Raw genomic sequence first — 18,816 nt, 5'->3', positions numbered from 1 at the left:
AGTGTGGAGTTCTACACAGGAGGATGGAGATTCTGGTGAAGAAACTTGTCTACTAAGGTAAAGTATCTAATTAAATAGATTTGGTCTTTTGATTCTTGTTTGTGCTATTCATGTATTTAAACCTTTGCTTTTCGGTCATGAGGAAAGAGAAGTAAATCCTTATTTTTACTACATTGGAATCCCTTACCCTGGCACACCAGGTTAGTCAAAGTCTGACCACAAAGTATCTTTTCCATCTGCCTCCACCTCCAACAACATTCCCAGTACATTTCTTATTTTCTCAGCCTGTAATATTTATACATTCTTGCTCTTTGCTTGTTTTTCACTTCATCCCTACCTGTAAGACAAATGCTCATGTATCTCTTGCCAGCACAAACCTAACAATTTCTTTGTAGAGTTCGTTGGTTCAACAATTAATGTATTTTTTGAATATGTTGGTTGTGTCTGTTTTAAGTAACTAACATAGCAAATAGTTTCACTCTATCTCCATAGGCGTATGTATTTCTCAAGGCAGAGAATCTTATTTGCTCCGCTTTATAGTTCAACATTGAGTTGTGGTAGTAGCTCTGCTGAACCCATAGGTATGAAATGGCTTTGGAATTCAGAAGGAAGCGCAGTTCTAGTAGTTTGTTTCATTTTCTGAAGAATGAACAACAGGGTCCATTCTTGGCCATTATAAAAAAGAACTGAAAAAGTTCATAAAAATACTCTGCTGTGGGTTGGACATGAAATGTCCTCCATAGGCTCATGTGTTTGGATACTAGGTCCCCAGCTGGTGGCTTTATTTGGAAGGCTGTGGAACCTTTAGAAGGAAGAGACTTGCTGGAGAAAGTGGGTTGCTAGGGGCTTTTCAGTTTTCTAGCCTGAACCCATTTCGTATTCATGCTTTGCTTCCTGAATACAGCTGCTATGGGACCAGCCAGCCTTCATTTTCTACCACCATAGCTTCTTGATCACCATAGACTATACTCTTATGGATCTATAAGCCCTATAAACCCTCTCTCCCACCAGTTGCTTTTGACAGGTTATTTGATAACATCAATGAGAAACATACATGGTCCCCTGGAGAAGGGGAAAGGGACAAGATCTCCTGAGCAAATTGGGAGCATGGGGGGAGGGGAAAGGGAACTAGGAGAATGAGAAGGGGAGAAGAAGAGGAGGGGGGAAGACATGATGGGGCAGAGAGGTTGAGTTGGGGGAAGAACAGAAGAGAACAAGATAAGATATAATATAATAGAGGGATATATTATAGGTTTAAAGAGAAATCGGGCACTAGGGAAATGTCTGGAGAGCTACAAAGATGACACCAACTACAATCTAAGCAACAGAGGAGAGGCTACCTTAAATGCCCTCTCCTGATAATGAGATTGATGACTAATTCTTATGCCATCGTATAGCCTTCATCCAGCAGCTGGTGGAAGTAGAAGCAGACACCCACAGCTAAACCTTGAACTGAACTGAAATCCAGTTGCAGAGAAGGAGGACTGATGGATGAGCAAAAAGGTCCATACCAGGCTGGTGAAACACACAGCAATAGCTGACCTGAACAAGGGAGAGCTCTTGGTCCCCAGACTGATAGCTGGAAACCAGTATGGGACTGATCCAGAACCCCTGAATGTGGGTGTCAGTGAGGAGACCTTGGAAATCTATGGGGCCTCTTATAGTGGATCAGTACTTATCCCTAGCACAGGAATAGACTTTGGGAGCCCATCCCACATGGAGGGATACTCCCTGAGCCTAGACACAAGGGTGTTGGCCTAGGCCCTATCCCAAAGACTATGACAGACTTTGAAGACCCCCCTATGGAAGGCCTCACCCTCCCTGGGGAGCAGAAAGGGTATGGGATAGGTAGGGTGTTAGTTGGGGGGGAGGGGGGAGGGGGGGAGAGAGGGGAGGGGGACAGGGGAGGAGGGGATGGAGAGGGACCTGGGATTGACATGAAAATAATTTTCTTTCTAAAAAAAAAAAAAAAAGGTTACCATTGCTGTGATGAAACACCATCACTTGGTGAGGAAAGGGTTTACTCAGCTGATATTTCCATATCACAGTTTATGATCAAAGGAAGTCAGAGTGGGAACTGAAGCAGGGCAGGATTCTGGAGGAAGGAGCTGATGCAGAAGCCATGAGGAGGTGCTGCTTATAGCCTATAGCTTACTCCCCATGGCTTGCTCAGCCTGCTTTCTTAAAGACCCAGACTAACCAGCCCAGGGGTGACACCATTCCCAATGGGCTGGGTCCTCCCACACATTATATCACCAATTAAGAAAATGCCCTACAGGCTTGCCTACAGCTGCAACTTTTGGGGGCATTTTCTCAATTGAGGTTTCCCTCCTTCAGATAACTTTAGCTTGAGCCTAGTTGACATAAAACTAGTCAGTACAAAGGACAAGGAGAAAATAAAGGAGGGAATAATAGCAGGAAAATTATCTTTCTGGCTATCATAAACTTCTGTAGTGCCAGAAGTATATCTGCTGTAGTAAACATCCACTGTGTCCAGGCTAAGCCAGATTCAGTGAGTTCTGGTGTTTGTTCTCACTTTCTACTCCTTTCCTGCTAACCCATTTTTAAGATAGTTGATTTTATAGTGGGAAAATGATGCAAGAGGATTCTTTATCACACCCTCCTCCCAGTTTTTTTGAGGGGGTCAATAATATAATCCTCTGAGATCTGTTATAGGGAATGAAATCTATCTAGACTAATTCTTTTTATTATTTTGTAGTCTTTTACCAATTAAAATTAATGACTGATGAAATGTCTGTTTATATTACTGTAGGGTTTTTCTTTTAAAAACAATCTTTTTTAATTTTTTTTATTAGTTCAAGTTAGGGAATAGAAACAATCTTAATTCTATGTAAGGTTTATTTGGATTTTGCCAGAATTACTTACAGAGTGTGATTTTACAGTAGGACAACTACTGTCCATATTAACTAGAGCAAAGTCAGTATTCAAACAGAAATACAGAAAGTATTTTATGATCTTCTGAGCACTTAGTATGTTTTTGGTTAAAAATATATAGGAATTGGAGACTTATAAATAATACTATATAACAGCTGTTGAAATTATAACATTTAATTAATCAGTACTTCCTGACCTTGTTCAAAGCTCAATGAAATATCCTTGCTGGACATGACCATGAAAATGGCTGTGTTAGTGTGGGACTAAGAGTGATGCCAGTTCAACATCTCTGGGCAAAACTCCCAAAAGATTTTCAGAAGTATGCCTGCACAAATTGTGACTCATTTGGAAAACACTATTAGAATTAAAACAAAAACAAAACAAAACACCTGAGATTTGGAATCACACACAATAGAGTTTAAATCCTATCATGGGCAGAGAGCCCTCTGAAACATATAATCTTTGTGTCAAATTAGGAATGACACTTTATTAAAATACCAGCACTCATTCCCATCACCTTCCTCTGGGGTCTACTCATTACACTATTCTATTAGGTAAATAGAATTCTTAGGGGATAACAGTCTTCGATATAAAAAACAGCAGATTTTTAGCTTTTGAGAGGAGTGGGGCCTGGGGTAGAATTACTGGCAAGAGCTTGGCAGCGGCAGGAAGATCACCACTTAAAAACAGAGTGTAGGAAATTCTGTGGCTCTTTATGCTTTCATGTCCACTTTCCGATTCTCAGGCTGACAGAAACTTTTCAATAAAGGCCTTTAATCTGGGCATCAACAGATTTTCCTATTATACTATTTTATTTACTAGTCATAGGCTTTTATGTCTTGAAAAGAAAATAAACTTATGCCAAAACATTTATTTATGGTAGTGTATGATTTTTAAGGAGGTATAGGCCAAAGTTAAAATTTAGGAAGAAATTAAAGACTTGCAAAATTATAACAAAATATAAAATTTGTCTTTAAGCTGAGAAATCATCCTCTTTGCATCATATACATATATTTATTAAAAGACTACTAGCTTAATTCTGCATTGAATACAGAATTAGTTGAAATAAACACACAAGCTTAAGCATTCTGACAACAGACAAAAATACATATTGGCACTTGTGCATTCTCTATCCCTGGTCTGTCTGTCTTGCTATGAGCCTGGGTCTCAAGCTGGTGATCCTCGAATCTCAGGTTTTGATAGGTACTGTAGGTATTTGAAGAAAGAATTCTTATTTCAAAATTAAAAGATGTAAAGACAGTGATTAATAGCATGGGTGAGACTCCAAACCATAATGCTTAGTGAAAGAAGTGAGACACAGGAGAACATGTATTGAAGGGCAGGGCAATGACTCAGTTGATAAAGCACTTGCTGTACAAGCAGAAGGACATGAGTTGGGTTACCAGAAGCTTGCTGGTCAGCTAGTCAAGCCAAATGTATAAATTCTAGGTTTAGTGAGGCCCTGTCCCCAAAAATAAAATGAGAAATGACTGAAGAAGATACCTGACATTGTCATCTTGTCTCAACATCTGAGTACACACATGTGAACATGCACCCATATGCACATGTGCATGAGTGTGTGCGTGCGCAAACACACACACACACACACACACACACACACACACACACACACACACGAATATATATTGAAATAGATGAATAAATATAAATAAGAAAAACAAAAACCAGAATAAAAGGAAGGAGGGAGGGCAGACTGTAGTTAGGATGAAAGAGAAAAAAGAATATATATGGTATGATTTCACTCATGTGAAAGGCCTCCAAAAGGCAGACTCAATAGAAATTAGATTCATTGCTACCTAGGAACAGATATGAGGTTTCTTGTTGGGGATGACAGAGGTGTCCTAACACTAGATGGCAGCTAGCAGGCTGTCCTCTGCCTTGATTTTATCAGTATATACAGAGCAACCTTACTGTCTGTTCAAGGAGTTAATTACCAGAGGCTGGGCACTCTGAACTCGTTAGGATAACAATCACTATCTGTACTATACAATCACAAGGCACAAAATGATAGATAACTTATTTATGCTAATAAATCATTGCCATTTATGAACTTAACAAATTAAATCTGGGCACAGTGACACACTGTACTATATCAAAGACACCAGGCAAGTGGGTTTATAAAAAACACTATCTCAATGAATGATTCAAACCTTCACCTGCAACACATGACAAGAGGGACATCTCTGGTATACACATGGTCTGGGTACCATGCCCGGCTTAGGTGTATTTCTGCTTAATTTTATAGTTCTTTAATTTCTTGCTAAATTTTTTATTTTGGTTTATATAGTCTAAAAGAATATACACAACTCACAACTGTAAATGAAGTCATCGTGGCCTCTGCCTTGGAAATCACAAAGTGATGAGCCTTTCTCTGTCTCTATGCTTTTAGTTGAGAGAGAGAGAAAAAGAGAGAGAGGGAAGGAGGGAGAGAGGACTGATAAATTGCTAGTATGTGCTGTCAGTAATGCCATCTGTCCTTAAGAAAGCAACTGGAGAAAATGGGGGTGAAACTGGAAAAAAAAAGAGACTTTATACTTTTTTATAATATTTGAATTTTATTTATTTACTTTTATATTTTTTGTTTTTTCGAGACAGGGTTTCTCTGTGTAGCTTTGGAGCCTCTCCTGGCACTCACTCTGGAGACCAGGTTGGCCTCAAACTTGAATTTTATTTTTAAAAATTATTTTTACATTTATTTATTTGGTTGGTATGTGTACATGTGTGTAAGGGTGCCTGTATGGAGGTCAAAGGACAACTTGCAGGAGCTAGCTCTGTCTTTTTATTATGTAGGTGCCAGCAATTGGACTTAGGTCATCAGGCTTGGTGGCAACTAACTTTACAATTGAGCTACCTCACCACCTCCTCTATGTGAATGTTCTAAACATGCATGTATACTAGACTTATTTAAGAAAATTCCAATGGCTTGGTGGCATTGTGGACCAGCCTAATTTTTTTAAAACCACTGTTGTATTAGCAACACTATCAAGTTTCTTGAGGTCACGGTAATATATTATCAATAGTGCAGCTCATACACTCTCTGGTACAGTAATTTTATATGTTGAGACGCTCAAAAACGTTTTTTAGGAGTAAATTTTAAAAGAATGATTACTTTATTTCTATTTTATGTGCATTGGTGTTTTATCTGCATATATGTTTGCGTGAGGGTGTCAGATCCCCTAGAAATGAAGTTACAGACAGTTGTGAGCTGCCAGGTGGGTGCTGGGTATTGAACTCAGGTCCTCTGGAAGAGCAGCCAGTGCTCTTAAGCACTGAGCCATCTCTCTAGCCCCCCAATAAGGATTTACTACATCAAGTAAAAAAAAAGGAGCTTATTCAAATATTTTAAAATAGGAAGTAACCAACTACTTTTTGATTGAAATTACTATTCCACAAGATGAAATCTGTAACTAGCAACATTATAGGACTAAGAACCCGTGGCTAGACAAGTCATAGACCCTAGGGAAGAACCTATTATTCTACTAATTGGACACAGTATTAAAGACTCCTAGTGACTTATTATTGTACTCATAAATCAATGCATCTGTCAACCCTCATCTGAGAAGCTCCTCCTTGTAGTCGACAGTAATATAGCCACCCACTAGTCAGGGTACAGAGAATACCTATATATGGCACTACCCCCAAGGCTCAGAAATCATTGTGGAAGAGGGGGCAGAAAGCATGTGAGTCAGATGCAATGGATGACTACAAAGAAAGAAGTGCCTCTTAGACACAGCAGGGCAGTTGAAATCATAGCAGTTATAACAGCAAGCATAAGACCTGTGCAAGGCCAAGCCAGTCCAAATCCCAGCTTGGAGATGAGAGTTGGGCATGAAATCTAGCCATACTCATAGAGTTATTGACAATTTCTAGCTGCTGGGAGAGGGAGAAACAGTTTCTCTTAAGAATGCAGCTCATGGTAAGTAGACCTTGCTACAGTGGAAGAAGATCACACATCCAAGGACATCTGGGCAGTATAAATTGGCTTTGTTTTTTAGAAGGTCACAAAGTAGGGTGGGTCCAGAAAGAACAGAGGGATGAATATGAACATACTTGCTGTATAAAATTCTGCAAGAACTTATAAAAATTAAATTTAAAAAATATAAATCAGCTGAAGTCTATTCCCTAAGGTAGTTGTGAGCAAATCCCAAGAGTTTATACTGGCTGGGAAATATGATGGCTCACTTAAATTTGTGGCCAGGCTAAGGCAATTTATATCTGCTTCCTAAATTAAGAAATCTGTTATGCACTAGAAATAATTCCCAAAAGATGCATATTGAGAAAATATCCAACAATCTGTGTGATTCACCTTCCCTGACCACTGTGCATTCTTCCTTCCAAATCTGTATCTCTTTGCCCTGCTTTGTGACCCTGGAAATGGGTCTTATAAACATTTTTCATTTGCAAATGGGAACGTTAAGGGTCATTAATAAAGATGCTAAGGGGCACTGCAGTAGGAAGTGGCTTCTCTTTCTGCTTCTGGATGTGAAATATTCCTTTACACTGTGTGACTGTTTTAATAAAGATGCTGACTGGTCAATAGCTGGATAGGATAAGTTTGGGGGAGGGCCAAACAGAATGCTGGAAAGAAGGGTGGGGTCAGAGGAGACACAGAGAGAAGCAAGATGGGCATGTAGTACTGAGAAAAGGTACCAAGCCACATGGCAAAGCATAGATAAGAAATATGGGTTATCTTAAATGTAAGAGTTAGCTAGTAACAAGCTTTAGCCATTGGCCAAGCATTTATAAATAATATTAAATCTCTGTATGATTATTTGAGAGCAGCTTTTAGGATAGAAACTTCTGTCTACATCTGGAGACTGTTTTCTTTTTTGCTCCCGAATGTGGGATATCTAGAAGAGCTCACTCTTCATGAAGTTTCAGTAGTGAAGCTTCACTGGTATCTTAGAAGTTGAGTGGCATTCTAGGAGACAGAAATCCAAGCAAATCTTGCCAGCACTGCAGCAGGTAGTTTCCAGTTGCCTACTTGCTGGTTGTATCCTATGCAGAAGTGGCCACAGCAAAACCTCCCTAACATGACTATTTCAGGGCAGCACTCTTCCAAGTCTACTTCTTTCTTGGGCATTCAGACTTAGCTCTATGGGTAGTAGCTGCTTCTTGTACTCCATTCCTGCATACTTTAGAATTCTCTTTATTTTAGTAGTTAATTATTAATAGTCCCTTGCATTTAAACTTCCTTGAGCTAGGTGTGATGCCTTTAATCTCAGCATTTAGTAGGCAGAAGTAGGCAGATCTTATGAGTTTGAGGCCAGCCTAATCTCCATAGCTAGTTCCAGGTCAGACAAAGTTACATAGACCTTGCCTCAACTACTCCCTAAAACCAAAACCAAACAATTTTCTCTGTTCAAATGATTGGTAAGCTTTTGGTTCCTACTGGAACTTTGATAACTGACCCTAAAGCCAAAGCAAATTCATAAATGTAAGTTTTTATTACTAAGTTTGACAATGCAGAGAAAACAGCATTATCTGAACTTGTTAGCTTGCAGTCTCCTGAAACTGTGCAGATGGCTCAATAGTAAGTCAGATGTAGCCACTGTTTAGTTCCAGTTGCTTATTTTAGAAAGATGAACTAAATGTATATTCATCATGTGGGGAGAGAGAGAGAGAGAGAGAGAGAGAGAGAGAGAGAGAGAGAGAGAGAGAGAGAGAGATTGATTGCTAATTTGTTTTAGTTTCTAAGAGTTAAGGCTGGAAAGATGGCTCAGTGGGTAAAGATGCTTGCCCCCAAGCCTTATGACCTGAGTCCAACCCTCAGAACTGACATGGTGGGAGGACAGAGGATCAGCCTTTGCAAACTGTCCTCTGCACACTTGCTCACTTACCTACCCGGAAACATACACAAGCATGCAAAGTAAGTTAGAGCTAATATTTTATGTGATGGCATGAACAATAGAGCTATAATAAAGTGCAGAATTAAAAAAAATCACTTTGGACAGTCCAAAATATTGACAGCAAATTCTATGTTGTCTCCATGGATATCATTCATTCACTAAGTATATACTAATAATGGCCTGGCCTCATGTGGTTTACTTTTTGTGGCAGGGTGAACCTACCCATAAATCAATCTGAAATAGAGTTTCAGTTGTTGTAAGGAAAGTGAAGCTGACTGGAATGATGATGACTTATTTGATATTACATTTCCTGTACATGACATATGACAAATGATATCATTAATATAATTACAGGTATGTCCTTAGCATAATAAAAGGACAGATTCACATAATGCCATGACAAATCAAACAAAATACACATATGTAAATCATAACAAGTTTATGTATAGACCAAACAAACTTACCCTATAGAAAGCACTGGTAAGAGGAAGTAGTGCTGCAGCAATGTTATATTCTTCTAAACTTGAGCAATCCTTAAAGAAAACAAAGTCAAATGAACATTATTAGAATCTTTGTCACAATCACTTGGTATGTATGTATGTCATACCAGGTTTGGGCTACATTGTCACTGTCCTGTGAAATTTTTTTCATTTTATTCAAAGTTGTTACTAAAGCATGGTTGGGTAAGTCCAGGGGAAAATAATTGTTCCTGAAGCACATTCATTTAGAAACAAAGCATAAATACACTGGGAAGGATGTGACTTTTACGTCTTACTGAATTTGAGAGTCTGTGTTAAAAAATGTTTTAATAAATCAGAAACTTTTAGAAGGGATTTTCGATATACCCAATATATCTCTCTGGGTCAAAGATGTTTTTTTCCCATATGATTTACTATCTTTCATATTGGTGTGTACTTTACAATTGGTTACAAGTGTCATTTCTTTCTCAGTGTTATATAAAAAAGCTGAAACTCACTGCATTGTTGGGGAACAGAATAAAAAAACTCTTAATGGAAAGATAAAATGGTACAGCTGCTGAGGAAAAGTGTGGTAGTTACAAAAAAGGTAAAGCAGAACTACTTGGATTTGAAAACAGTGCATATATAAAAATGTATGTATGTATGTATGTATTGTAATTACTGTAAGTTCTAGCTTACCAACATCTTGAAAGGAACCCAAAGAACCAAATACAAGAACTGGGGCTGGAGAGACTGCTCAATAATTAGACCTGAGTTTGCTTCCCAGCACCCACATGGTAGCTCACACCTGTCTGTAACTCCAAGATCTGACACCCTCACATAGACATACATTCAGGCAAAACAGCAAAGCAAATAAAATTTTTAAAAATTACAAAAAAGAAAATGTTTGCCAGTTCTATTTCAGACAGGGGGTTCATATCTAGATTGTATAGTGAACTGTAAAAATCAAAACAAACACCCAAATCAACCTCTCAGTCAATAAACAGAGCAAAAGATCACAACTGTTTACAAAATAAGAAACATGGATGGTTAATAAATATGTTTTGGGGCTAGAGAGATATCTCAGTGGTGAAGAGCACTGGCTGCTCTTCCAGAGGTTCTGAGTTCAATTCCCACTACACACGGAGACTGTGTAAAACTTACAACTGTGTAAAACTGTAGTCCTATGGGATCTAATGCCAGCTTCTGCAGACAAAACACACAAATAAATCTTAAAAATAAAACCCCAAACCCCTAATTGAAGGATTTTAAAAAAGTATTCAACATCCGTAGACATCAGGGAAATGCAAATTATAACTTTGAGATTTCATCTCATCCCAGTTAGAATGGTTATCATCAAGTAAATCACAAATGCTGGAAAGGCTATACTAAAAGAGGAACCATTATTCACTGTTTGTTAGAGGGTAAACTAGTATATCCACCAGGGAAATCAGTGTAGAGCTTTCTTAATACAAAACAAAAATAGAGATATCATTAATTGTGGTGATATTTTGTTTATGATCTAACAAATAAAGCTTGCCTGAAGATCAGAAAAACAAAGTGGCCAGCCACTAGCTTTTACCTCTACCTCAGACTAAAGGGGTGGCCCTGTCTTCAGATTGCATCTACAGACTCCAAGGCTCCTCAGACTCCTGTCAGATTGCCATGAGCTCTTGTCTCCTCCCCGATTATATTCCTTTCTCTGCCCAGCCTTGTCACTCCTGTCTCCATTTCCCTAGTGCTGGGATTAAAGGTGTGAGCTGTTTTTCTTTTAGACTGGTTGACTTTCCTATAACTCAGGGTGGCCTTGAAGTAACAGAGATCTGTTTGTTTCTGTCTCCCGAGTGCTGGGATTAAAGGTATGTCCCTCTACTGCCTGGCCTCTATGGCTAACTAGTGTGTCTAGCTTTACACTCTGATCTTCAGGTAAGCTTTATTTGTTAGATCATAAACAAAATATCACCGCAAATAATACCTAGCTATACGTAAGAAATATGCCCAGGCCTGTACCCAAAGTATTCCATACCTTACCACAGATACTTGTAAAACCCATGTTCATTGCTACTCTATTCTCAAGCCAAAGGAATTAGCCTAAAATGTTCACAACAGATGAACAGGTAATGAAAGCAATATATATATATATATGTGTGTGTGTGTGTGTGTGTGTGTGTGTGTGTGTGTGTGTGTGTGTATAAAATAGCATTTTATTTGGTCATAAAGAAAAATTGCAAGAAAATGGATGGAACTAAAAAATATTAAGTGAGGCTGTTGTAATCCAGGCAAACCTGGCCCCATCCCTTGGGAACCTGGCACAATGTGTCAACCTCTGCACTTAGCAGGCAGTACCCTGGCTCTGTGTGCAGGTGCAAAGGTCCCTTTAAGAGTCAAGCTCTGCCTATTTTCTTTCTCTTTCTTCCATTTCTCCAGGAGGCAGCTGTCTCTCTGTCTCTTTCTCTCTCTTTTCTCTCCCCACTCTCCCTTCCTCTCCCTTACTCCATTCCCTTTCCCCCAAATTATAGTCTGCAGGTCTCTGTCTCTCACCTGTTGTTTGTTGCTCACCCACCATGGGATCTGCCAAAGGTCTCTTCATGCCATATCACAATAGAGGTAGCACAAACTCAGAGAAACAAATACCACATCTTCTCTCCCATATGTGGATCCCAGGTTCTCATATACACATATATGTGTGTGCATGCATACACATACACACACAGAAAACACACACACATATATCATGAAATAAAAAGGAGAAGACAAGAGGGCTGGCATTTTGTTTTATGCTCTATGTGAGGATCTGTGTTGGAATCTAGATATTGGTTGTATAGATATTAAATTAGAATGGATGATTTTTGGCTTTAGATTAAAAAGAGCTTCAGCTAGAAAAGAAGTAATTATTGGAATTATTTTAGTAATGTCTCTCCTTCAGGCACACATGTGTCAGGAGACAGCAGGGGAGAAGAAGAGAAACAATCAATGAGAACAATAAAATCAGCTGAATGAAAGATGAACTTCAGTGCCTGCCTTGTACTCATAAGGCCTTGAATCTCAGCACCCCACTCCACACAAACAGGAAGATGACTCTGAGGCTAAGTTGTTATGTTGGAGTCATGTTTAGGTTTTCATTTTAAAATATAGTTAGGCCACATAGGAAAACCCTACACTCTTTTCCTACATGGTATCACTAATGGCCTCCATCATTTCCATAAATCTTATAAAATAATCCAGGAACACAGAAAAAACTGTTTATCTTTTCCCTCTTGACTATTCTTTATCCCCTTAGGACACTGCTATGTTCAAGAATGTCATCTATGTCCCAGCACATCTGAATTTCTTTAACAGAAATGCCTTGCATGTTTCTGAAGACTGTCATGAGGCCCAAGGCAATAAAGTTCAACAGACTTGAGCTGTAATCTTCTCCCAAGGAAATGGTTGGGATGCCAAGATGCCGTTTGACTTTGATTTCACAGCAGGGCTTCATTTGTAAAGATGCTGTCCAAACTTTAAATGACAACAGCTGTGATATGAAGCTCTGCATACTCATTTATAAAAATTTCCCACAAATTAAAAAAATTAAAGAATGGGGCATTTTAATCTATGACCAATTAGCAGGGACTCAGAAACCATAAAACATTTAGATTAGAAAGAGCTATTTATTATTTTACAAAATGTTTACACTCGTAGTGAATGTCTAAAAACTGTGTGTGCCAGTCAAACACTTATTGCAAAATATAAATATGAAATTCTTTGCAAATCACGTTAGAGACATTAATTAGGTTAAAAGATGGAAAAAATTCTAAAACAATAAGTCTACAGCTATTAACACAGCAATTGCATTCCAGAATAGTGCAGTTATCTATTGGGGGATCAGCTCATAAATACACATTCTGGAGTCTCCTGTGCTTTGGCTACATAATAGCACTGTAGCTATAAACATACCACACAATTTATAAACTTGCAAGGACTAGAATATTGTACATGATGTATTCTCAACTTCGATATGTAATTTACCTTTAATTGGAGAATGAGCCCTGCAATCTCAATTCACAATTATCCTTAAACACTTAATACTTTTAATAAACTGCTTACCTTTGAACTGTTTTAGCCAATATTCCTGTTTCATAAACTTTGGGATCTCTCAAATTGTTACATTTAAACATTAAAAAAGAAATGAGAGTCAAAGGTACTGTCTGTTAATGGAACTAACTACAGAACTGAGAGTAGGTAGCTCTAGAAAAATGAAAAATAAAATAGTTGTGAATTGTTCAAAGTATTGAAAATATGTGCATCTTCTATAAAGGGACTAAAACCAAAAATATCTCTTTATATTACAATAGTCTACTGTTCAGAAGCCTTAGTTATGGTCTGACTATTACAGAATAATAACCAGACTGTCCTGCCAGGCTTGCAAACTTCTCATGATAGAATCATGAGGTGATGTGGACCCATGTCAACAACAATGTGACTACCGTAGCTCCTCTGCTGTGAGCTGTAGCTCTAGGAAGTCAGCTTTATTCACATCTATTGCACGCTGTACTAATTTCTAACATAAAGAGCATCCCCAGAGAATGGATTCATTATTTGTATTGTAATTTACATGCTCTACCCTCGACCCTAACACTTCTATATATCTATCATTACAGCCCCCACCCCCAATTTAAACTGTGTACGTGTGTATCACGTGCACTATGATGTGCATGTGAGGTGAGGACAACTTCAACAAGTTGGTTCTCACCTATGTTTATGTGGAATCCAAAGATAACACCCAGGTCTTCAGGCTTGAGTGGCAGGCACCTTTATTTTCTGATCCATCTCATTGGACCTTCACTATATTTAGTAATAAATAGACTTATAAAACCATAGAGGATGTATCACAATTTTAAATGCTACATATACTTATGTGTACTCTGACACTCATCGGAGACAGAAGGTAAGTGCTAGGCCTGACAAATACATCAAATTTTAAGTTCTTTGAGTAAATGGGTCAAGTCTGTTTTAATTTTAGTTACCTGGAAAATAGAACACTAAACCTAGCACATGGAAATAACAGCTAACATACAGTGAGTGCCACTAGGTATCACATATAGTCTACTTTTAAACTTATTTAATATAACAATATTTCCATTTGATATATGCTGTAATTGTGCCCATTTTGTTGCTGAAGGAATGGAACTTCTAAAGACTAAATTACTTGCTGAGATTTACACAGCTACAAACATCATAGCTTATACTTGAATCTAAGTGATCTTATTTCAGTAATTTTTGCTTTAAATCTGTTGCTTCTCAAATGCAATCAGTTACTGAACTAAATCTAAAATGGCATATGTGAACACAAAGAATCTAGGTAGAAGAAGAAACATTCTAGCAAAGTATAAATCTGCTCAACAGAGTTTGAAATCACAGCATATCTATGAAACATTAATGGAAAATTAAAACTTAATTAAAATGCAAATGGATGGATAGAAGTTAGATCTGTTTTCTTGTTACATTCTTTTATTTTGCCTCTCTATGGAGGAATTAAAAAAATAAGAAATATAGATAATGAAATCAAAGCTTCAAAAACACACCTAGGAAGAATTCAGAAATAGGGAAATGAGAAAGTGGATGGGAGAAAGTAAAAGGAGTAATGGGTGCAAAAATCAGTGATGAGATACAAAGAACCCAGTGAGTGTTACACAGAGCAAATAAAAAAGACCTGTCCTAAAATGTGTCTTGACAAAATTTCATTACACCAAGGATGAAACAATAAATCTGTTATAGAAGTTGTTAAAAAAAGCATATTATCTACAACTGACAAGCATCAAGTTAAAAAATGTTGAATAATAGAAAAATCACAGCAGTATTTCAAAGTTGTGAGGAAAATTCTATTAAATTTCATTATATTTTGAAACAACACTGGGATATTAACTTGTTTTTTGTTGTTTGTTTTAGTTAAATAGTTGTCTTTTAGTGCAGTAGAGACCCATGCAACCATAACCACCATCAGAGTTAGACACAGAATAGTTCCATCAGACCCCAAGTTCTTTGCTGCAGTCTTATTATAGTTGTTGAAGGGACCAGCTCCCCATTTCAGCAGCCGTAACAGCCTAGCACTTGCTTGCCTGACCTTGCCTTGATCACTAAGAGGTCAGATGCCTGCCTTGTGGCAAGGAACCTATCAGAAGTTAGCTGGTGGTGTTATGCTTTACAGCTCTGGGTGTGCCTCACAGACAAGTACACAGCAATGATGCACAGAGCATAGCAATCACCCTAGGAGGGCCTATGGGCCATAACAACCAGTTGACTAATCAACACAGGCTTGGAGGCAAGCCCTCCAAGCCTGAGGCACACCAATCCTCAGCCTGTGCGTACCCCTAGACACTCCCCTTATGCTGCCCTATAAGATCTCTATGCACTGGCTTCTTGCCTCTTTCCTAGCCATCCGCCATGGTGGATAGATGAAAAGCCGGAGCTAACATGGGGTTAGCTCATTAATCAACTACAATAAAGCCTCGTGCTGTTTGCATCAAGCTTTCACCTTTGCTTGGTGATCCGGGTGGCCGCTGTCCTGGATTCTGGGGGCCTGAGCCTCTGGGGGTCTTTCATTGACTAAATGAAATTGTACAATCTGTAACTTGTTGAAAGCAGCTTCTTTCACTCAGGACAGTATCTGTGGAATTCATCTACATGACAGTGTTCAATAGTTCATTCTAGTTGCTAGACAGTATTCCATAGCAGTGGCATTCACCTACTGAAGGACACAGAACTACAAACACTCATGTACTGGGTTTAATGTTAACATCAATTCTCCACAGTAAATACCTGGGAATGGAATTGCTGAATTACATAGTAAATATATGTTTGACTTTATAAGAAACTGTCAAACTGTTTGCCAATCTGCCTGTACCATTTTATCGGAGAATTATTTTATCTTTATAACCTAGCCAGAAATTAGTATTTGCAGTACCTTTAATAGGTGCACAGAGGTTTCTCTGCAAGCTTAACAATTTACATTTCTACAATGGCCAAAAATGCTGGACATATTTTAATGTGCTTATTTATCACCTGTGATATTTGACACACCCATTTTTTTTTTAAATCAAGTGATTAAAGTTTTATTTTTGAGTTGTAAGAATCATTTAGTTTTGGGTGTAAGGACTTTATCAAACCTGTTTTGCCAATATTGTCTCCTAGTATGCGCTTTTTACTTTAAAAATAAATTGTCTGTGTGTGTGTGTGTGTGTGTGTGTGTGTGTGTGTGTGTGTCTTTGTACATGAGTGCATGGGAATGTGTGCCACTGAATACATGTCAAGGGAGGTCAGATGACAACTTTCTCAGTTCTCTCCTCCCAACTTCGTTTGCGTTCCAGCATCAACAGGTCAACAGGTTTGCTGAGAAAATACCTTCATCCAGTGAGCCATCTCTCCATCTCTTTAATTAAACAAATGTATTTTAATTGTTTATTTTCTGTGTGTGTATTTGTCTGCACACTAGAAGAGGACATTGGATTCTATGGGACTATAGTTATAGATGGTTGTGAACTGCCATTTTCTATTAGATATTATATTACTTTATGTAGTTTATTTAAAAAGCAAACACATTCTCTCTGTGTGTGTGTGTGTGTGTGTGTGTGTGCGTTTCTCTCTGTCTGTCTGTCTGTCTGTCTCTCTCTCTCTCTCTCTCTCTCTCTCTCTCTCTCTCCTCTCATACACACACACACACACACACACACACACACACACACACACACACACACACACACACACACACACACACATTGAGAATCACCAAGTCTCTGCCTCCCATGTGCTAGGACTAAAGGTGTGCCCCACCATGCCTGGCTCAAAAATAACTTTAAAAGAAGGGAAAAAAATGAAAGCAAGTGAACTGGCTTTTTGGAGCCTATTCTCTTTGAAGGGATACCTTGCTCAGCCTAGATATGGGGCAGAGGGCCTTAGTCCTGCCTCAAAGTGATGTGCCAAACTTTGCTGACTCCTCATAGGAAGCTTTTCCCTCTCTGAGGAGTGGTTGGGGGTGGGGTAGGGAGAAGGTGTTGTGAGCAGGAAGAGGGGAGGGAGAGGGAATTGGAATTGGTATGTAAAATGAGAAAAGATTGTTTTAAAATAAAATTTAAAAAATGAAAGCAAGGTCCTTTTAATAGCAGACTAGGGGTATGTGAGCATGTCAGTAGGAAAAAAAAAAACTTTGTCCTATTTATGGTTTTAAAAATAGTTAATAAAAGAGAACTTTCTTAAAACTTTTCCTAAATATTTACTGTATCAATAAAACTTAGTCATCTAAAGATCAACATTTTCTTGGTATTTTTTGCCAGCAATGTGACAGAAAGTCATTAAGTTGGACTATAGTGTAACTGCATTAGCTTTCTTTCCTTTTCTTTTTCAAATGTCCACTCTGACAAATGTGGAAAAGAAACCAGTGAAGTCAGACTTCAATTATTCAGTGGGAAATTGAGTTCTACCTGTCATAGCTGATAGCTTAAAATGTAGGCTTGACACAATCTAGAGTTGCCTAGGAAGAGTCTCAGAAAGAGACTATTTACAATGTTGAAGTCCAAAGTTGTTTACACAGAAGAATACAACAAAATCAGACTGGAGCTTCCTGAACATTACACCTGTAGCACAGACACTGAAATTGACAATTAATCAACGGGACCTCCTGAAACTGAGAAGCTTCCGTAAGGCAAAGGACACAGTCAACAAGACAAAACGGCAGCCCATAGAATAGGAAAAGATATTCACCAACCCCATATCCGACAGAGGGCTGATCTCCAAAATTTACAAAGAACTCAAGAAGCTAGTTTCCAAAACACCAAATAATCCAATCGAAGAGTTGGGTACAGAACTAAGTAGAGAATTCTCAATACAGGAGTCTAAGATGGCTGAAAGACACTTAAGAAAGTGCTCAACATCCTTAGGCATCAAGGAAATGCAAATCAAAACAACTCTGAGATACCATCTTACTTCAGTCAGAATGCCTAAAATCAAAAACACCAATGATAACTTATGCTGGAGAGGATGTGGAGAAAGGGGAACATTCCTCCACTGCTGGTGGGAGTACAAACGTGTGTGGCCTCTTTGGAAATCAGTATGGTGGTTTCTCAGGAAAATGGGAATCATTCTACCACAAGATCCAGCAATTCCACTCTTAGGCATATACCCAAAAGAAGCACATTCATACAACAAGGGCATCTGTTCAACTATGTTCATAGCAGCACTACTTGTAATAGCCAGAACCTGGAAGCAACCTAGATGGCCCTCAACTGAAGAATGGCTAGAGAAAATGTGGTACATTTACACTCAGTAGGGGGAAGGGGGGACGGGACGGACTGACAATGGAATCTTGAAATTTGAAGGCAAATTGATGGAACTAGAAGAAACTATCCTGAGCAAGGTAACCCAGTCACAAAAAGACAAAACATGGTATGCACTCACTCATATATGGACTTTACACATAGAGCAAAAGATTACCAGCCTACAATCCACACCATCAGAGAAGCTAGGCAACAAGGAAGACTCTAAGAGATACATACCTGGTCCCCCAGAGAAGGGGAAAGAACAAGATCTCCTGAGCAAATTGGGAGCATGGGGGGAGGGGA

The 18,816-nt window shown here is 38.5% G+C and overlaps 1 protein-coding gene across 2 annotated transcripts in view; it reads right to left on the bottom strand.

The window, feature by feature from the left end:
• Positions 1-18,816, bottom strand: part of Sbf2 (SET binding factor 2) — a 342,185-nt gene that overhangs the window by 102,447 nt on the left and 220,922 nt on the right. For both annotated transcript variants that reach the window (XM_027410074.2, XM_027410075.2), the window contains one exon: positions 9,230-9,298. In XM_027410074.2, coding sequence (XP_027265875.1) covers positions 9,230-9,298 — 69 coding nt within the window. The remainder of the gene's footprint in view (positions 1-9,229; positions 9,299-18,816) is intronic.

Source organism: Cricetulus griseus, chromosome 3 (genome assembly GCF_003668045.3).
Source record: "Cricetulus griseus strain 17A/GY chromosome 3, alternate assembly CriGri-PICRH-1.0, whole genome shotgun sequence".
Classification (NCBI taxonomy): Eukaryota; Metazoa; Chordata; class Mammalia; order Rodentia; family Cricetidae; genus Cricetulus; species Cricetulus griseus.
Note: the sequence above shows the minus strand (reverse complement) of the source record. Positions and strands in the feature narration are given on the sequence as shown.